Source organism: Rhincodon typus, chromosome 23 (genome assembly GCF_021869965.1).
Source record: "Rhincodon typus isolate 14 chromosome 23, sRhiTyp1.1, whole genome shotgun sequence".
NCBI classification, from domain to species: Eukaryota; Metazoa; Chordata; class Chondrichthyes; order Orectolobiformes; family Rhincodontidae; genus Rhincodon; species Rhincodon typus.
The window spans coordinates 9,862,894-9,883,237 of NC_063354.1; the positions used below are offsets into that span (position 1 = coordinate 9,862,894).

Below are 20,344 nucleotides of genomic sequence, written 5' to 3' on the forward strand. Positions count from 1 at the left end.
GAGCCAACAGGAAGAAGACAGCACGACTTGAGAGAGACAAGAGAAAGAATTTTTAAAAAAGACCCTCGGAACAGGTAGTCTGCGCAAACTCCAGAGATCAGCCATCGCAGAGGCAGACCTTATATCAAGACGTAGTGACAACATCGAGTGCAGCGCCTGGCCAACATAAGCCTTCGTCAACAGCAGCAGCTATCCTGATCGGGTATTAGTTTTTATATTCTGTGACTACTTGGGGAGTGTCAGAAGACTCTAATGAGTATATCAGTAGGTCCTAGTTCAGTTTGTGGGAAAATATACAAAGTCTAGTTTTGTGATAAAAACATTTAAGCAAAATGTGTCTTGTTTAATACATTAAAGAAGTAATTTGTGAGGTTACAAGAACTGACTCTTTTCCTCTCTGTATAAGCCGATAACTGTAGCCAGTGTTGGTCCGGGCTCCCAACAACAAGAGAGACCTTGATCAGATGGGTCAAGCAATGACTGATGAAATTTAAGTGACATAAATATGGCGTACTGCACTTTGGTAAGGTAAATCAAGGCAGGACTTATATACTTAACGGTAGGGTCTTGGGAGAGTTGCTGAACAAAGTGACCTTGGAGTGCAGGTTCATAATTCCTTGAAAGTGGAGTCACAGATAGACACAGTAGTGAAGAAGGGATTTGGTACACTTGATAAAAACCTAAAGAACTGCGGATGCTGTAAATCAGAAACCAAAGCAGAAATTGCTGGAAAAGCTCAAGAGGTCTGGCAGCATCTTTGGAGAGAAATCAGAATTAATGTTTGGGTCGAGTGACCCTTCCTCAGTTCTGTTTTGTGAGACTCAGATGACGTTCTGTTTTTGTATTTAGTACACTTGCCTTTATTGGTCAGTGCATTGAGTACAGGAATTGGAATATCATGGTGAGCTCTACAGGACATTAGTTAAGCCACTTTTGGAGCACTGCATTCAATTCTGGTTTCCCTGCTATAGGAAAACTGTTGCTAAATTTGACAGGATGCAGAAAAGATTTACAAGCATGTTGCTGGGGTTGCAGGATATGAGCTATATGGAGATGTTAAATACGCTGGGGCTATTTTTCCTGGAGTGTTGGAGGTTGAGGGTTGACCTTATAGACGTTTATAAAATCATGCTAGGCATAGTTAGGGTGAATAGCCAAGGTCTTTTACCAAAACTAGAGGGTGTAAGGTTAAGGTGACAAGTGAGAGATATAAAAGGGACCTAAGGAGCAACTTTTTCATGCAGAGTGTGGTGCGTGTATAGAATAAGAGCCAGAGGAGGTGGTGGAGGCAGGTACAACTACAACATTTAAAAGGCACCTAGATGGGTACATGAATATGAAGGGTTTAGAGGATATGGGCCAAATGGGACTAGATTAATTTGGAATATCTGGTCAGCATGGATGAGTTGGACCAAGGGTCTGTTTCCGTGCTGTGCACCTCTATTATTCTACGGTTGACTGGCTCCTCCAATGAATTTCATTGCCCAGATTAATAGTACAGACCTAACTTGGATTTATTCTTCACCACTGACCATGACCAGAGCACCTCCTTCAATGCTATTTCAACCATTAGAATTTCACCACATCCTCCTTCACTTCCCTGATTATCCACTGTCATGAGGTCAGCTTTCAGATATATGCTGATAACCTCTAGTTCTACCTCTCCACACCAGTTCTGATGAAAGAGCATCAACATGAAACATTAATTCTCTTTCTCTCTCCCCAGATGCTGCCAGATTCACTGAGATTTTCAGCACTTTCTGTTTCGCTCATTCCACTTCCTTTATGTTGTCAATCTGCTCATCCAACATCCTTCCTGGATGAGCCATACCTTTATCCAGTAAGGAAACATTGAAAAGACCGAAATCAGAGACTTTTTTATTCATTCATGGCATTTGGGGGACACTGAGTACAACCTGACTTCAGAGAGTTGCTAATCTTGGGAATTCTCTTTCCCAGCAAGGGGTATAGGCTAGGTCACCAAATATAAGGTGGCAAAATGGCATTGTCACTGAATTAGTATTCCAGAGACTCAGGTGACATTCTGGAGCCCCAGGTTTAATTCCTGCCCTGGAATTTGAATTCAATTTGATTTGATTTGATTTAATCTATTATTGCCACATGTTATGAGATGGAGTGAAAAGTACTGTTTCGCGTGCTAACCAGACAAATCATACCTTACATCAGCATAATAGAACAGAGTGCAGAATATAAAGTTCCAGCTACTGAGAAGGTGCAGAGAACGATCAACTCTAATATATGAGAGGTCTGTTCGTAAGTCTGACAACAGCGGGGAAGAAATAGTTCTTAAATCTGTTGGTATGTGTTTTCAAACTTTTGTATCTTCTGCCTGATGGAGGAGGGTGGAAGAGAGTATAACCAGGGTGGGAGGGGCAGTTGATTATGCTGGCTGCTTTCCCGAGGCAATGGGAAGTGTAGATAGAGTTGATGGAAGGAAGGCTGGTTTTTGTGATGGAAATGGGCTGCGTTTACAACTCACTGTAATTTCTTGTGGTCTTGGGCACAGCAGTTGCCATACCAAGCTGTGATACATCTGGATAAGATGCTTTCTATGGTGCATCTATGAATATTGGTAAGAGTTGTTGTGGAGATGCCTTCTGAAGGAGTAGAGGTGTTGGTGTGCTCTCTTGACTGTAGTGTCAATGTGGATAGACCAGGATAGATAGTTAGTGACGTTTACTCCTAGGAACTTGAATCTCTCGATCACCTCCGCCTCAGCACCATCGACGACCAGCTCCTCTGTTTTTCTGACATTGAGGGAGAGAATTTTGTCTTTATACCATGCCACTAAGCTGTCTACGTCATTCCTGTACTCTATCTTGTCGTTGTTTGGTATCTGACCCATCACTTAATGGTCATCAGCAAATTTGTAAACGGAGTTAGAGCTGCATTAGGCCACACAGTCATGAATGCATAAGGAGTATAGTAAGGGGCTGAGTACACAGCCTTGCTGGGCACCAGCGTTGAGGATTATTGTAGAAAGGGTGTTGTTGTGTATCCTTACTGATTGTGGTCCGTGGGTCAGGAAATTGAGGATCCAGTTGCAGCAGGGGAAAATTAATTCCCAATTGTTGACAAAATCCATCTAGCTCACTAATATCCTTTAGGGATGGAAATATGCTGTCCTTCCCTGGCATGACCTACATGTGACTCCAGACCAACAGCAATGTGGTTGGCTCTTAAATTGCCTATGGGCAATTAGAGATGTGCAATAAAAGCTAGTCTAGCCAATGACTTTCATCAATGAATACCACAAAAAAGACTGCATTAAGATAGATTTTGATCTACAATTATTCTGGGGGAAGGAGTGGAGCCTGATTTTACTGAATGGTAGAGTGAGCGCAAGGGGCTAAAATAGCAGACATCTGCTCCTACTATTCATATTCCTATATGTCTATTTTCACTTAATTAATTAAATGCATTGCTGGCTGGCCATCCACAAACTTCAACTCAATTAAAGCTGGTACCTGTATCTTATACAGCATATGTATATTTCAGCTATCATTCAGGTACTCTCTTACTTACATTGGGTCTTGATCCCTCACTGCCTCGACTTCAAATTTCTCATTCGTGTGTTTAATTCTCTCCGTGGTCTTGTTCCCTCCCCATGTCTGTAACTTCCTCCAAGCTTAAACAGAGCTTGAACTCTATTCCTCCAACTCTGATCTTGTGCTTTCTCAATCCTTTTATTGTATCACAGCTGTCTAGCTACCATTCCCTGGTCTTCACGTCCATCTTCACCTCCTTCTTCCTTTAAGACACTCCTTAAAGATCTATGAAGCTATCTATCATTAGCAAAGTGATTTTGACAAAATAAAATTCAGTGACTTTTCGATTAGCATCATTCATTCTTTAAAATTTGAAAGGTATATTGTGTTTTCAAGAAAGGAAGTTCTATCTTTTCTTTTAATGCATACCAAAGGAAGAAAGGTAAAGTAAATAATTGTAGTATGAGGCAGAGTACAGATATAATACTCACTTTGCTGAAGCAATCAAATTTGCACTTTGTGAATTATTTTCAAAGTCTGTTTGTATGAGCAAGATTTTATTTCCTTGGCAGGAGTCAACACAGTGTCTGGAGGCAAAGAATATATTTGAAGACACTTAACAAGGTCAACATTTGAGCAGTGAAGCAGCAAAGATTAAAGAGGACAACTTGAGAAAATATTAATCAGTACACCAGTAACCTGGCGACCCTCACTTATTTTATTGCCAGATCTTTATTATTGATCACAGAAGCAAATCAGAAAAACTTTGATTTCAAATTATCCACGTTTTAACTGTTGTGTAGGGATATCATTGTGAATTAATAACCTGAAGGGGTGTAAGTAGATATTTCAATTACAGTGAAGGGCAAAAAAAAAAGACCAAAAATCAGTTGAAACCAACTCCCCAAAAAAAGTGATAATGAGAATATGGAATTCCTTGAGATATAATCTCAGAACCAACTGAAGTGTTTAAAAGGGAAATAACTTCTTGAAAAGTAAGGTTAATATGGGATTTTTAAAAAAAATGTTTAGGGAATTTTGATTAAAATTTAAGATTTGCTTCAACTGAACAGGATAGTACATAGGTCTGATTCAATGAATGGTTGATTCCTACGTTGTCTGTGAGGCATTTTTACATCAAGAGCCTTTCATATCAAGGAGGCAAATATTTAAATTATCATGAGTTTTGTTGTAAAAGTTAAGGCTTGGATTAAATTTAAAAGTTAAAAATATGATAATTTACTTCGTGCAGAATATAATTTGTGCTCCATGACAGCTGCAAAAAAATGGCTTTTCACCATTGCCATTCTTTGAAAGGAATTGCTAATTAGCAGATAAATTTTAAACTAACCTTATTTTCTTCAGGAATGAATGTTCTGTGTCAAACTGCTGTAGTGAGAAACAGAAGACCGCCTCAACACTCTCACCTACTTCCCTTTGCAAAAATTCGATGTCAGAAGCTGTTAGAAGACGTGAATAAGTTGTAACCTGAAATAAAGAATAAATAATTCACTAACCATGGATGTGAATAAAGCAAACAGCAAGATTCTCCTGTTCTTTTCTGATAATGGAGTAGATTTTTCTACTTCATGCAATTATTGTGGTAGCAAGATTGAGATTGTCAAATTTAGTGTCAAACGTAGACAACTATAGTTAGTAGTATACCTAGATCAAGAAATTGTAACCTAGTAATTGGCATGTAAATTGCTTTTGCTGCTAAATTGTGCTTATAGAAGTAGCTTACCTCAGTGAAAACTGCCCAATGTTGAACTTTGGATTTGGTGTGAGAATGTACAAAATCCGCAAGGAAATCATGATGCTGCTCTGCAAAGTACTTCTGCATTATCATGTCAGTTTGATATGTGGCAAATTCAGAACTCGTTAAACAAACTACAGAATCTGGGGTGGCACAATTCAATAACACCCATTGTGCTTCTTTAAGAACTTCTTCCCAGGAAGCGTCAGTCTTCTTCAACCTTTCTGTTACTTGTAAAACAACTGATGCACAGGTGTCAGAGTGATAGCCAACAAACACATCAGATGGACAGTATTCTTGGTGTCTTCCATGGATTAAGGTATTTCTGGATCGGGCTGCTGTGAAAGTGTGCACCCAAAGCTTCAACTGTTTTACAATATCCCTTTGATTTCCATCAAGAACTGTGTTAATATCGAGATAATGTTTCTCAAGCCGATTGATAAGTGGAATTGGAAACTCTTCGTAGACCACCTCTTTCTCTTCTATAACTATCAGCCTGAAATCTGGATGAACTCTGCATTTGACTCTATGAGTTCCCAAACCCAAATCGACATATTTCTGTCCTCCAAGATAGACATAATATTGATTCAATGCATCGTAAAGGCTTTCATAAAGATTCTGAAGGTTTAACAGAACCACCATTTGCCCAGTTTCCATGCATATCTTCACACGATTGATGTTTTTGCAAATCTGAGTATATTCTTGATCTTTGGGAAAACTGGACCCAAAGATGATCTCGGGCTGGTGTTTTCTGGAGAAAAACATCTGCTGAAGTATTTGAAGAGCTGCATAGTTTTTGGTTAGAATGAGCAGGTACCGACATTCATTGTCATGAGAATCAGCACTTAGATTGAGATCAATCAGTTCCAGTGTGTTAACACTATTATGAGATGCATTCTTGAGTACTGACTTGAAAACATCCATAACATTAACATCATCATTTCCACTAAAGTTACGCAGCACAACCTGCACCAACTGCTCTGGTGTTGGTTCCAATTTGGTAGCTTTTGAAAGTGAAAAGACCATTTTTATTAAACTATAATAATCACGTAGGCCAAAAAACCTCTTATTTTGCTTTGCACAAATGGCTAGATAAGCATCTGCAAAGCTCACAAACAAGCCAATCACTTTTTTCTGTATCACAGGATCTGAAGAACAGATGCCCTTGGCACTTTCAATCAGTTCTTTTTTGTCAGGATCTCCTCGTGATACAAAAATTCCTCTATTCATTTTAGCAGGGTCAAGAGCCCAATTGGATATTCCGATAAAACCAACTTTTTTGTGTTTAAGGGGATCATCATCGATGCACCCATCTTCCAAAAGCGGATGTAGAGTTTTCAGTGGCATTTTTGGGGAATCTTCAGCAAGGCCAATTTCATCCAAGACAACCACTGAAATATATTCATTAAGATTCTTCCCTTCTTGGAAGCGTGCACACTGCCTAAATGTATTAATGATTCCTTCAGGGGTGGAATGAGGACTACACTGAAATGATACTAGATGGATCTGCTTTAGGTTTTTATACAATTCAGAATGTGCTGCTTGTCCTTGCATGGCATCTGCTACAATTGTTTTTGCAAGGGACTTTGAACTGCCAGGCTTTCCGACCAAGAACAGTGGAATTTTAAGTTCAATGCAAATAACCATCATGAAAACATTTTCCTTCAATGCTGAATTTCTTGCTATGGTTTCTCGCAGTGGTACACCACTTAATAGAAGATCTTGGAGAAGCACAAGTTGCTCCAAGAATTTGGCAGGATTATTGTATGGTGCAGGAAGATGACGGCAGATAGATTTCCGATATGCAATCTTCTTTTCCAAACATGCATGATAACAAACTCCAAGTGCCAGCACTATGCACCAGATTACATCATTTTTGGCATCAAGGAGTGTGTTCTTAACGGCTTGACCTTGTAAGAATTCTTTCAATTTGTTCAACAGCATTTGGCGACGGGTGTAAAACCAAACAAACACTTTCATGCATCTTTCCACATCTCGAAGACTGACAAAACTGCATTCATCTTGCTGATGTCTCATAAAATTTTGTGAGGCTGACAAAACATCCACTATGCACTTAATATAGGTGGAAGGAACTGAAATGGACTGAGTCAGCCGTTGAACAATTTGTTGAATGTACATCTTCTCAGTGACATCATTAAGTTGCCCAAAATCCCACACTAATGGTATCATACTTGGTGGTAAAGCTTGTACACGATAAACAAGTTGCCTCAGGGGAATAGATCCTAGTTTATCTTCTGTTTCATCTGCTCGAACACGGTAACCTAGCCCAGCTGACTCTAAACGTTCTATCATCTCATTTGTATGCTTTCTATAAGGATTGCAGGCTGCTATTATCTGCAAACCTGTATTGGGAGTTAAAGGTGCCCCTTCAATCATCTGATCACAAAGAATCTCCTTAATGCTGTTTACAGCTTCAGTTGTGTTGGCTTCATCAAAGAAGAGAATAGTGTCAAAATCAAAGTTTATCTTGTTTTCCAATGCAATGGCTTCTGCATCTTTAACTTTTGAATAGATCATGTCTGCAGTTGTTCCACCATGAACTTTCACTAGTTTCATGTTCTCAGTGTTCGCACCAACTTTTCGTAACTCACACAAGAACTTGATCAGCCTGGTCTTGCCACAGCCAGTTTCCCCCATGATAATGACAGGAATGCCACACCTGAAACGCATGTGAATTGCAAGAATTTTTAAAATATTATCTGTGGTGAGCTCATAGGTTTCATCAGGGTCCATTGGCCATTGAATGCCCAATACTGTACAAAGACGCTCGACCTTTTCACTTCGGGAAAGCTTGTCAAAATCTGTGTTGAATGGAACTCTTTGCAGGAGTAAACCCGTGTACAGCTCACGAGTCATTATATTTGGTTTAATAATCTTGCCATTTGATGGGTTTATGGCATCAATCCCTCCTTGGCCATTTTCTCTAAGGTGGAAGCCTATGAAAGTCATAGATGTATGATCATCATTAAAAAAAATGTATGGATGTGGTTCAGATTCCCACTTTTTCCTCACAAGAAAAGGTGCAAGATCTTCTTCTTTAACACCTTCTAAGTTGACGACTTCCCTTCCTGGGCTTTGGTCTGAGATACTTAGAGAAGGTGTTGCAAAATCTCTTGCCATCAAAATCATGAAATTAACAACAAAAGTTTTGAATCCTTGTAGAGTATCTTTGATAAACTTAAAATCACAAAACACAGAGGTTTCACAGTCCTTCAACTGCAGATTCAGAAAACAGGCAAAATTCCGCAACTCAGACCAGGAAGGATCCATCACCCCACAACAGATTAAAAACAGCTGCAGACACTCAACGTGGTTGCCTTCCACAGTACCCTCTTGGTATCTAAAGGTATCCAGATTTTCTTGGTTGTTGAATCTTCTGAGATACTGGTATGGCCTTTGAAAAGCTTCACTTCGAAATTCTTCATCATCCACAAGAGGATCAATGCCATTCCACGACAGATTTTCAGATTTTCTTACTTCCAATTCAAGTACTTCTTTTGGTGGTCTACAGTACACTTTGGGGAAAATATCGAGGAAGCCATGTTTTGGCATTTGGGTCCCCTGAAATATTAAAATGAAGAATCAATCAGAATATTATTTCTTTAAGGTAAAATCACCATTGTCCAAACAAGAACCCTGCAAGAGGTTAGAGAAGAAATTGCAGGGGTCCTGGCTGATGTGTTTGCATCATTGTTAGCCATGGGTGAGGTGCTGGAAGACTGGAGGGTAGCGAATGTTGTGCCCTTATTTGAGAAGGGCTGCAAAGAAAAACATGGGACTTATAGATGAGTAAGCCTAACATCTATGGTAGGTAAGTTACTTGAGAGGATTCTGAGGGATAATATACACATGCATTTGGAAAGACAGGGTTTGATTAGGAGTAGCCAGCATGGCTTTGTTCGTGGGATATCATGTCTCACAGATTTGTTAGAGTTCTTTGATGAAGTGACCAGGAAGGTTGATGAGGGCAAGGGGGTAGATGTAGTTTATATGGATTTCAGTTAGGCCTTTGATAAGGTTCCACATGGTCGGCTGCTCTGGAAGATTAGATCACGTGGAATCCAGGGAGAGCTGGCAAATTGGATATACAACTGGCTTGATGGTAAGAAGCAGAGAGTAATAGTGGAAGGAAGGATGCTTATTGGACTGGGTGCCTGTGACTAGTGGTGTGCCTCAGCGGTCAGTGCTGGGCCCACTGCTGTTTGTTATCTATATCAATGATTGGGATGACAATGTACAATGCATGGTTAGTAAGTTTGCGGATGACACTAAAATAGGTGGTATTGTGGACAGTGAGGAAGGTTATCAGAAATTGCAGCAGCATCTGGATCAGATGGGGAAGTGGGTCAAGAAATGGCAAATGGAGTTTAATATAGATAAGTGTGAGGTGTTGCATTTTGGAAAGTCAAATCAAGGTCGGAGTTTCATGGTAGGGCATTAAGGGATGTTGTGGAACAGAGGGACCTTGGAGTTCAGGTGCACGGTTCTCTGAAAGTGGAGTCACAGGTAGACATGGCACTGAAGAAGGCTTTTGGCACACTGGCCTTCAGCAGTCAGGGCATTGAGTACAGAAGTTGGGAAGTTATGTTGCAGTTGCACAGGATGTTGGTGAGGCCGCACTTGGCGTATTGTGTTTAGTTTTGGTCACCTTGCTATAGGAAGGATGTTATTAAACACAAAAGAGTGGAGAAGAAATTTACAAGAATGTTGCCAGGACTCAAGGGACCGAGTTATAGGGAGAGGTTGGTCAAGCTAGGACTTTTTTCTTCAGAGCATAGGAGACTGAGGGGAGATCTTATAGAAGTGTATAAGATCATGAGAGATATGGATAGGGTGAATGTACTCAGTCTTTTTCTCAGGGTTGGAGAATCGAGGACCAGAGAGAATCAGTTTAAGGTAAGAGGGGAAAGAATACATGGAAACCTGAGGGACAACATTTTTACACAGAGGGTGGTACGCATATGGAATAAGATGCCAGCAGAGGTGGTTTTGGTGGGTACATTAATGACATTTAAAAGGTATTTGGCTGAGTACGTGGATAGGAAAGGTTTAGAAGGGTATGGGCCAAGTGCAGGGAAATGGGGTTAGCGTGGAAGGACATTTTGGTCAGCCTGGACCAGTTTGGGCCGAAGAGCCTGTCTCTGTGCTGTAGGACTCTATGACTCAAATCATAGGCTTCTCTCTCTCTCATTATTGAGAGATGACTAGTAATGGTTTGACCTGAGAATCACCACGGCTCTGGCAAGGGGATAGGTCAAGAAAGAGAGTTTTTAATGGAAACCTTAGCCAATGTGGGAATTTAAGCCATGTTGTTGCTGTCACTCTGCGTTGAAAACCAGCTGCCCTGCCAAGTGAGCTAATTCTTAAGCACTAAGTGTAAATGTTCTGCTGTTCCTTCCTTTTTCTTTTACTTTTAACACAGCTTCCCAATTTTTACAGAAAGACTCTTAAAGGATAAGTAATATTATACAATGATACTTGTGAAAAATATATTTTGATAATTATTTCCAAATAATATATCTTCAAAGATATTCAATCTTTTTCAAACAATAAAAGTGCAATACTACAAACAACACCAAGAATAATAAGGGATGAAGAGATGGTGCAGGAATCCTCTGGCACTCTCAAATCAGTTATTCAGTATTGAACAGTCAGGGGTAGTCCCCAGTTTGGCATTGAGGCAAAGAACGGCACAGGATTACAACATTTAGAAAAGCAGTATTAATTAGGGATTTGATAGGTGGGGACAGGAAGGCTGCTCTGCTATAGTGAACATGAAACCCATGTTGTCTCTTGCCTCCCTAAGGGCAAGCAAAAAGACAGAAGCTATAGTTAATGTTGAAACCAATGGTATCTCAGTGGTCAGAGTTTGAGGTACTAGGGAGAAAATTAAAAAGCAAGATTCGGATTCAGCCAGTGCAGAGGCTGAGGGTAGAAAAACGGAGAAAAACTTTAAAATTGAGGTGCTGTCAGACAAGGAAGCAAAGCGGGTCACTGAGCAGAGATGAAGTGTGAATGGATCTTTATGTGAGCTGAAATAGTTCAGCTCAAATTTATGTAGGGTGAAGGATGCCAGAGATGCCAAGAGTGTATGGGAAAAATCTAAAGGTAAAAAAGGTATAAAAGGAAGATTCAGCAGTACATGTATTGAGATAGAGGTAATATTATCCAATGTTACTGAGGTGGAAATAGACAATTTTGGTGATGGAGTAAATGTGTGGGTCCAAAGTTCATCTGTGAGTTATGTACAACAGCAGAAATTCAAATGGCTTTGTTCAGGCTTAAACTGCAGCCAGGGCAATGGATAGAGTGTACATCTGAGGAATGAAGTTTACAGCAGGGATCACTCCATTGGAGTCTCTAATATGTCTTTTATACTTACTTGTCTTGCATGTTTTCTAGATAGGAATCCGGACCCGTCTAGCATTTCTACAACGTACATATGGCATGGCTTGCACTTCCACATTTTTCCATCAGCACCCATCAAGTAACGCAAAATGAGTAGTTTGAAAATAAATTCGTATAATCCCCTCTGTACCTGAAAAAACAGCCTTTGGTTGTGACTTAATTATACAGTGTAAAGCAAATATTAGTATTTTGGATATGAAGATAACATTTTTAATGTGAAATCAGGTAACCTGCATATCTATCATAATGACATTTATTAAAGCAAATTCAAAAAACGTGATTGCGGAACAACGTTAGATTATTTAGAAAATGGTTCTTGAATATTCTTCATTGATCCACCTTTATAAAACAAACTGCAAAAACTAATTTTAAAAATGTAATATAAACACAAAACATTGAAAACTTGTAAAGATAGATCATTCAGGAACAAAGTGAGAAACATTTCTTCACAAAAAGTATTGGTAAAAGTGTAGAACACTCTTCCACTTAAATTGGTAAATAGCTGCACAATTAGTAGTGTTAAATCAGGAGAGTATTGCATTATTGATAAAGGAAACCATCACTGCAGTAATGAAGGAGAATGTCCAAGAGGGGGCGCGCTCTCCACTCCGCTTCTTGAAATCAATGACCAGCTCCTTAGATTTGCTCTCATTGATGGAGAGATTGTTGTCTTTACACCATGCCGCTAAGCACGCAATCTCCTTCCTGTACTCCGTCTCGTTGTTGTTTGAGATCCAACCTACAACGGTGTTGTCGACAGCAAACTTGTAAATAGAGATGGTGTGGAATTTGGCCTCACAGTCATGTGTGTATAAGAAGTACAGTAGGAGGCTGAGCACATGATCTTGTGGGGCATCAATGTTGAGGATTATTGTGGAGGAGGTGTTGTTGCCTATCCTTACTGACTGTGGTCTATTGGTGAGGAAGTTGAGAATTTGGTTGGGGCGGGGAGCAGAGATCTAGGTTCTAGAGTTTGGAGATGAATTTGTTTGGAATTATGGTGCTAAAGGCAGAGCTGTAATCAATAAGTAGGAGCCCAAAGTAGGTATCCTGTTGGCCAGATATACCAGGAATGAGTGAAGGGCCAGGCATCTGTTGTGGACCTGTTTCGCCGGTATGTATTCTCCAGTACTGTGTGCAGTTTTGATCTCCTTGTTTAAAGGAGATCTTATATGTTGGTTCAGAGGAGGTTTAGTAGATTGATATCTGGAATGAGTAGGCTAACATGCGAGGTAAGATTGGACAGACTGGAACATTTTCACTGGAAATGTGATTTGCTTGCAGTGTACAAGAACCTGGATGGTCTTGATAAAGTGGATATGGAAAGGATCTTTCCTCTTGTGGGCAAGTCCAGAACTAGGGAAACACTGTTTTAAAATCAGTGGGTGCTCATTTACGATGAGGGAGGAGGGGAATTTCTTTTTCTCTCAGAGGGTTGAGAGACACTAACACTCTACCTCAGAAGGCAGTTGAGACGGGGATCATTGAATATATATAAGGTAGGAGGTAGATAGATTCTTGTTAGGCAAGGGAATCAAAGGTCATCGTGGGTAGATGAGAATGTTGGATTCACAACACAAGCAGGTTCAAAAGGTCAAATTACCTACTTCTGCTCCTAATTTATATGTTTGTACAGGACGTTCAACACAGCCAGTGGATTGGGACTTATATCCCAAAGGCACTCTGAAAATGACCGTGGCGGATTTATCACAGCAATCAAGACAGTGGTTGGGCTCACTGCTATGACAATCAAATTCCACCTTTGGATTTAAGTCTAGTACTTTTCCAGTTTACAGAATGCAACTGGGCATGTCAAAACTTTCTGTCTACTAAATTCAAGGTCAAAGAAGAAACATAGAAACAAGAAAATTCCTTTTTCTTTAAATGAGTACATTCAAACCATTATAGTACCACTAATTTTAGAAAGCTATAAAAGGGAAAACTGATATGATATAAATCTGAACTTTCTTGTATATCACACACAAACAAAAAGCCACACCAAGTGCAGGTTCTGTGAGCAGTTCAATTTTTGAAAACAAACTTACAGAAGAAGTGACGTCAAAGTGAAATATCATGGGTTTCTTTCTATTTGACGATTTTATAAATGACAAAACAGTTCGGAGAATTTTATTTTCATCTACCCATGGCTCTATTAAGCGGATGGTTTTCAGCAAGCCCTCCTTTCCAGTTTGTTTCTTCAATGTTTCATGCAGTCTCTTCACATAAAGTGATTTCCCTTTTGAAACAAAGATTTATTTAAATAAGCTTCAATTTAAATTGGAAATAAAAAAGATTTTCAGCTTTTTTTTTTAAACAATTCAATCCAGGAACCATTCAGAAACAGATCAGAATCATGTCTTTAGCTATATCACAGACATCACAGTTTAATAGCAGGGGCTGCCTGATGCGGTGTTTGAACCAATTACCAACAATTATTAAAATGCACCTTACTAAGTAGGCCAATCATTTTGATTTCATTCAAATTCTACATAAGAATAGAATACTGTTATTTTTATCAATTGAAAACTTTGATCAATCTTTGGTTCCAAGTCTTACTTCAGGTGCGTTACTCGGTATCCAAAAGTCATTTACAAAGAAAAATGGAATCAATGATAAACAAATCATAGTTATGAAAGCAACAATTTACTCAATGTTTCACACATTTATAAGTTGATTTTGAGTTTATACGTATCCATATTCATATCAATAAGTATCACCATAAATGCCAGTTCCTTCTTTGCTTAATTTTTTACATAACTGCACAGAATTCCTTGTGTATATTTTTTTCAAAAATAAAGCAGGTCATAAAACTGCAAGACTGGGTCTAAGTTTCAATAAATGTAGAGCTGGAAAAGTATAGCAGGTCAGACAGCATCCGAGAAGCAGGAAAGTCAACATTTTGGCCCGAAACATTGACTTTCCTGCTCCTCGGATGCTATCTCACCTGCTATGCTTTTCCAGTTTCACATTTATTGACTTTAGCTTCCAGCATCTGCAATCCTTACTGTCTTCTGCGTCTAACTTTCATCAGTTTGCCTTCATTTTATTACTTTTGGTCCCAATTCCATTTTACTGCAAAGTCAGTTATGCACCACATGATAGTTAACTGATCATGATCAGCTCTGAAAAAGAATCTACTGGACTCAAAATGTTAACTCTGATTCTCTCTCCACAGATGTTGCCAGACCTGCTGAGCTTAATGCCATCCCTATTCCCAATTCCTTCACCTCCGCCGCATCTGCTCCCAGGATGAGGCATTCCACTCCCAAACATCTCAGATGTCCTCGTTTTTCAAGGACCGCAACTTCCCCCCCCCAGTGGTCGAGAATGCCCTCGACCGTGTCTCCCGCATCTCATCCCTCACACCCCCTCCCCTCAATAACAACCAAAACAGAATCCACCTCATCCTCACGTACCACCCCACTAACCTCCAGATCCAACGCATCATCCTCCGACACTTCTGCCATCTGCAATCCGAACACACCACCAAAGACATTTTTCCCTCCCCACCCTTATCTGCTTTCCGGAGGGACCACTCTCTCCGGGACTCCCTTGTCCGCTCCACACTCCCGTCCAGCCCCACCACACCCGGCATTTTTCCTTGCAACCGCAGGAAGTGCTACACCTGCCCCTACACTTCCCCCCTCACCCCCATCCCAGGCCCCAAGAAGACTTTCCACATCAAGCAGATGTTCACCTGCACATCTGCTAATGTGGTATACCGTATCCGCTGTTCCCGTTGTGGCCTCCTCTACATTGGGGAAACCAAGCGGAGGCTTGGGGACTGCTTTGCGGAACACCTACGTTCGGTTCGCACTAAACAACTGCACCTCCCAGTCGCGAACCATTTCAACTCCCCTTCACACTCCTCAGACGACATGTCCATCCTGGGCCTCCTGCAGTGCCACAACAATGCCACCCGAAGGTTGCAGGAACAACACCTCATATTCCGCTTGGGAACCCTGCAGCCCAGCTTCAAAATCTCCCCTCCCCCAGCCGCATCCCAAAACCAGCCCAGCTTGTCCCCGCCTCCCTAACCTATCCTTCCTCCCACCTATCCCCTCCTCCCACCTCAAGCCCCACCCCCATCTTCTACCTACTGGCCTCATCCCACCCCCTTGACCTGTCCGTCCTCCCTGGACTGACCTATCCCCTCCCTAACTCCCCACCTACACTCACCTTTACTGGCTCCACCCCCACCTCTTTGACCTGTCTGTCTCCTCTCCACCTATCTTCTCCTCTATCCATCTTCTATCCGCCTCCCCCCCTCTCCCTATTTATTTCAGAACCCCCTTCCCCTCCCCCATTTCTGAAGAAGGGTCTAGGCCCGAAACATCAGCTTTCCTGCTCCTCTGATGCTGCTTGGCCTGCTGTGTTCATCAGCTCTACACCTTGTTATCTGAGCTTCTCTAGCACTTTGTTCTCACTTCAGACCTCCAACATTCGTAGTACTTCGCTCTTATTTGAGTGGTTAATTCATTGGTTAAATTTGAAAGTTACTGCTTTGAATAAAAGTATGAACACAAGTATACTGTAACTAATAATAAATGCACAAAAATAAAAACTTGCAGCCCTCATACATGCAAAATAAACTGACGTGAACCTTTAGTTGAATCTATGTAATATTTGATGTGACAGCTATCAGTACAATAATAGGGAATTTGTCTATTTCCCACTATTATAGCTTCTAAGCAAGAGCGTCAACATAGATCGGAGGGCAAATTATACATATTGCTGTGTCAGAAATGCACATGAACCAGAATTTGAGATTAACCAAACTAACTTAAAACTCCTTACAAATCTAAAGCAGGATTGTTTCAACAGTTGAATCATAAATTTATAATATAGCAACTTACCGACTCCAGCTCTCATTGAAGAAATTATCCTGACAAACATTCTATCTTTAAACACTGAAGCCGCTGATGAAACGTTCACTGCAATTCTGTAGTGGTCATTCAGATAAATCTGGATTTTCTCCAAAGGTTCATGTGGAATTACATGCACCTTGTATTGACTAAATGCAGATGGAATGTAGCAGTGCTCCCTCTCACAACTGCATAATATGAGCATCTTATAATGTGAATGACTCTCCAACTCAAGACTTTTGAACAATTCTTCACACCGTACACTGACGTCATAAGTCAGTTCCTCTGCATATAGCAGTGCATATATCTTGGAATATTCACAACCAGTTAGGCATCGTCGCATAAACAGTTCCACCTGCTCATATGTTGTTTCAGCTGTGCAAAGTAGCACTTCATCATAAGTAGGCAATGGCTGATCACTGCAGTACATATAAATGCTCAAAGCAGATGTAAGCAATTCAGAGTGTGGACAAACAACAAGGTTAGGACGACTTTCCTGAAATCCAGGTGGAAGAACTCTTGTAACAGTTTGCTTTGTGTCTGCAACAATATGAAGAAGTTTACCAAGAGTGCTGATATCTAGAGAGTTGGACAGAAAATAGCTCATATTCTTCATATAGTGTTCCCACAGCAAGTCCAATTTTTCCTCCATATCTCTTTCCTCAGCTATATCTTGGATACCTGCTTTTGTCTTCATTAAGGTTTTGTTATCACTGTTGTCACCAGCCAACAGCTGAATCCTTGTGTTCCTATTTTCTTCAGGAAGTTTCTTCAGAGCTATTCTTACATCTTCAGCAGTACAGTCAGGTTTAATGAAGGATAACATCATCAGGACATGTAGACTAGTGCAATTCTGGTCAAATAACTTTGTGCAGAGGTAAACAATCTGCTCAGCTGTGTAGAAGTTTAAATAATAATATTGGGACCTTTGTTGATTCATGTATTTCTTCCACTTTTCTAGATAGGCTTCCATCTTTTTGCAGAGAATAGGAAGCTGCTCAGTGACATTTCCATCAGCCTTAATCTCACTGACATTGTCTAAATTAAAATTAATTATCATGCAAGCCTCATTCTTCCTTGAACAATGTACTTCAGCTGTCCAATTCCTAAATAACATGTTGCCAGCTAAAGATAGGCTGATGAAAGATGTTGCAAGCCTCTGAACACTGGCAAATACCTGCATAAAAAGGAATGTATTTATAGTCTGCAATTGATGCAATGGTGAGGAAGATTACAGTTTTTACGCACATCACAATAATTAACTGTAACTTGTTCTTTGTATATAATTTACAAGTCATAGTAATCAATTATTTTTATATTCACTCATGGGATGTGGGTATCGCTGACTGTCCAGCATTTGTTGCTGGTCTCTAGTTGCCCTTGTGAAGGAGGTGGTGAGCCGCCTTCTTAAACTGCTGCAGTCCACATGCTGTAGGTTCACCTACAATGCCCTTCGGAAGGGAATTCCAGGATTTTGATCTAGTAGCAATGAAGGAACAGCGATACACTTCCAAGTCAGGATGGTGAATGGCTTGGACATGAACTTGCAGATGGTGGGGTTCCCATGTATCTGCCACCCTTGTCCTTCTAGATGGAGGTGGTTATGGGTTTGGAAGTTGTTGTCTAAGGATCTTTGGTGAATTTCTTCAGTGCATCTTGTAGATAGTACACACTGCTGCTACTGGGCATTGTGGTGGAGGAATTATGCCACTGTAATCAACAGTGGTTCTCAGATAAGGCAAAACTAATTACATAACTTTAATGTTTGGCTCTGCTAGCCACTGGAGAGAATGTTCCATCCAACTAACAATTGTTTAATAATCACAAATACAAACAAAAATACAATTTTCATCATGGATCTCCATAACTGCCTTCTGGTTATACAAATAGTTTTATATAAACCAACATTTCAATATATTATACTGCCAATGGAATTAAGGTTTAAGTCATTATTTACAACAGAACTAAGCTCTTGCTCAATATTATATTTTTAATGGAAATGGTGCCAAGAAGTTTCCAAGAATAATCTGAGAATGCATAAAACTAGCAGGAGTTAATTGATCTGACTTGGAAGTAGCCTTCTGATTACAAATACATCTCAATATCGCTGACTGCTTATGAATACACTTCAGCATTCAAAACTGTGGTTCTTAGTGTGCATGAAATTAAAAAGGTAAATCGCTAAACCACACAGATTTAACAAATGCTTTAAAACGCAGTTTACCTCTACAAATCTGTCCACTTCTTCGCGTCCGTGGTCTCCCTTGCCTGACATCAGCATGAGTTTATTTTGCAGCTCTTTCAATTCTTCGAGATTATAACTTCGCAACTCCTCACTGTCATCATGTACTTCTGACAAAATTAATGTAACAGCTGATCCTAATGAAAGCTACATAACAAAGTAAGAGATTACCAACTCAATTCAAAATAGTTTTTACCATTGCTTTAAAAACTATTAAAAGCATGTTGCCAGAAGGTTGCAGTTAGCAGGCTCGAGATTACATGCATAGTAAAAATGTAACAGAATTTAAGCAGTTAACTATTTATCTTGTTTTTCTGGTGTATGGTGCATCCCACATGCAGATGTATAAAATATCCATATTGGGAAGGTTTAGATTCAAAAATCTCAAACATTGAAATCCAAATAACAAACGAGTGTTATGGCAATAAAAACATTTTTGGTTGTAATGGCCTTCAATTAGTGATGGATTGAGATTATCAAAGTAAGTAGTGATCAAAAAATAAAAGCAACCTGGAAAAGTAGATGCCTAGAGAGTAATTCGGAGGATAGGACTGGTTGTAGTCTAATATCCTAGAACTGCTGTTCATTTCAAAATGACATTTTATCTCATCTCATTTTCTGTCTTATGCTGACTATCTCGAGTCTATACAGATAGCATAGAAGAGACTGTATTCCAAACGTAAGACTATTACTTTCCAGATGCTTTTGCAGAATACTTGAAACAACACTAGCATTAAAATCAACAAAATACCTATGCTTTAGCTTACTTCCGTCCACCAACATCTTATATCAGGCAAACTGTACAATGATGCATTTAATGCAATGAGAAAATGTGGCCTATGCATTAATGACTAACAGCCTCTAAAAACAGGATCATACTTTTTGTGATTGCAATGTAGGTTAACAGTCAGAAACAAGAGAAAAATGCTGCAGATGCTGGAAATTGGAAATAACAACAAAAAAATGTTTTAAATACTCAAACCTAACAACAGCTATGGACAGAAACATAGTCGATGTATCAGGATGAGGTGACCTTTCATCAGAAAAAGAAAAACAAAAGTTTTTAAGTTACTGGTAGTAGGGAAGGAGGAAGGAAGAACAAGGAAAGATCTGTTATAGGCTGTAGGGCAAAGATTAACTAGCAAAAGATTCCATGATACAATAGCCAAAAAGTGGGAAATGCGTGTTGTACAGGAACAAATGTTGAGATGTGAATGCTACATGGCAACTATGTGAATGCAACATGAAGAGAAAGAACCTCCCTGATGCATGGCAATAATGTCAACTTGCTTCCTGCAATGTCTTGTATTTGTTTTATAGGTCAACAAAGAGAGTATAAAATTTTAAAATACCTACGAAGGGCAAGAAAAAGACAACAATAGACTTATTGGGAAGGTTGCAAAACCATAACTATACAATCTATAATTTCTTCAGAATTTTATATCAGGTCCACTAAAGAGAACTGAGAGACATGTTGCAGAACCTTTCCATTTTGCTCTCAAAAAGAAAAATGTCAAATTTCAAACAATCAGAACAGTTTATA

General features: G+C 39.8%; 1 protein-coding gene across 3 annotated transcripts in view; it reads right to left on the bottom strand.

Annotated features, from left to right (window-relative positions):
- The window catches only part of rnf213a (ring finger protein 213a), a 111,337-nt gene that overhangs the window by 73,889 nt on the left and 17,104 nt on the right, over positions 1-20,344 (bottom strand). For 2 of the 3 annotated variants that reach the window (XM_048610657.1, XM_048610658.1), the window contains exons 11-17: positions 18,784-18,948; positions 16,551-17,736; positions 13,740-13,930; positions 11,669-11,824; positions 5,254-8,847; positions 4,861-4,997; positions 4,001-4,096 (exon numbers count right to left, since the gene is read on the bottom strand). In XM_048610657.1, coding sequence (XP_048466614.1) covers positions 4,001-4,096; positions 4,861-4,997; positions 5,254-8,847; positions 11,669-11,824; positions 13,740-13,930; positions 16,551-17,736; positions 18,784-18,948 — 5,525 coding nt within the window. Of the gene's footprint in view, positions 1-4,000; positions 4,097-4,860; positions 4,998-5,253; positions 8,848-11,668; positions 11,825-13,739; positions 13,931-16,550; positions 17,737-18,783; positions 18,951-20,344 lie in introns of all 3 variants that reach the window. The other variant, XM_048610659.1, reaches the window with a different exon arrangement.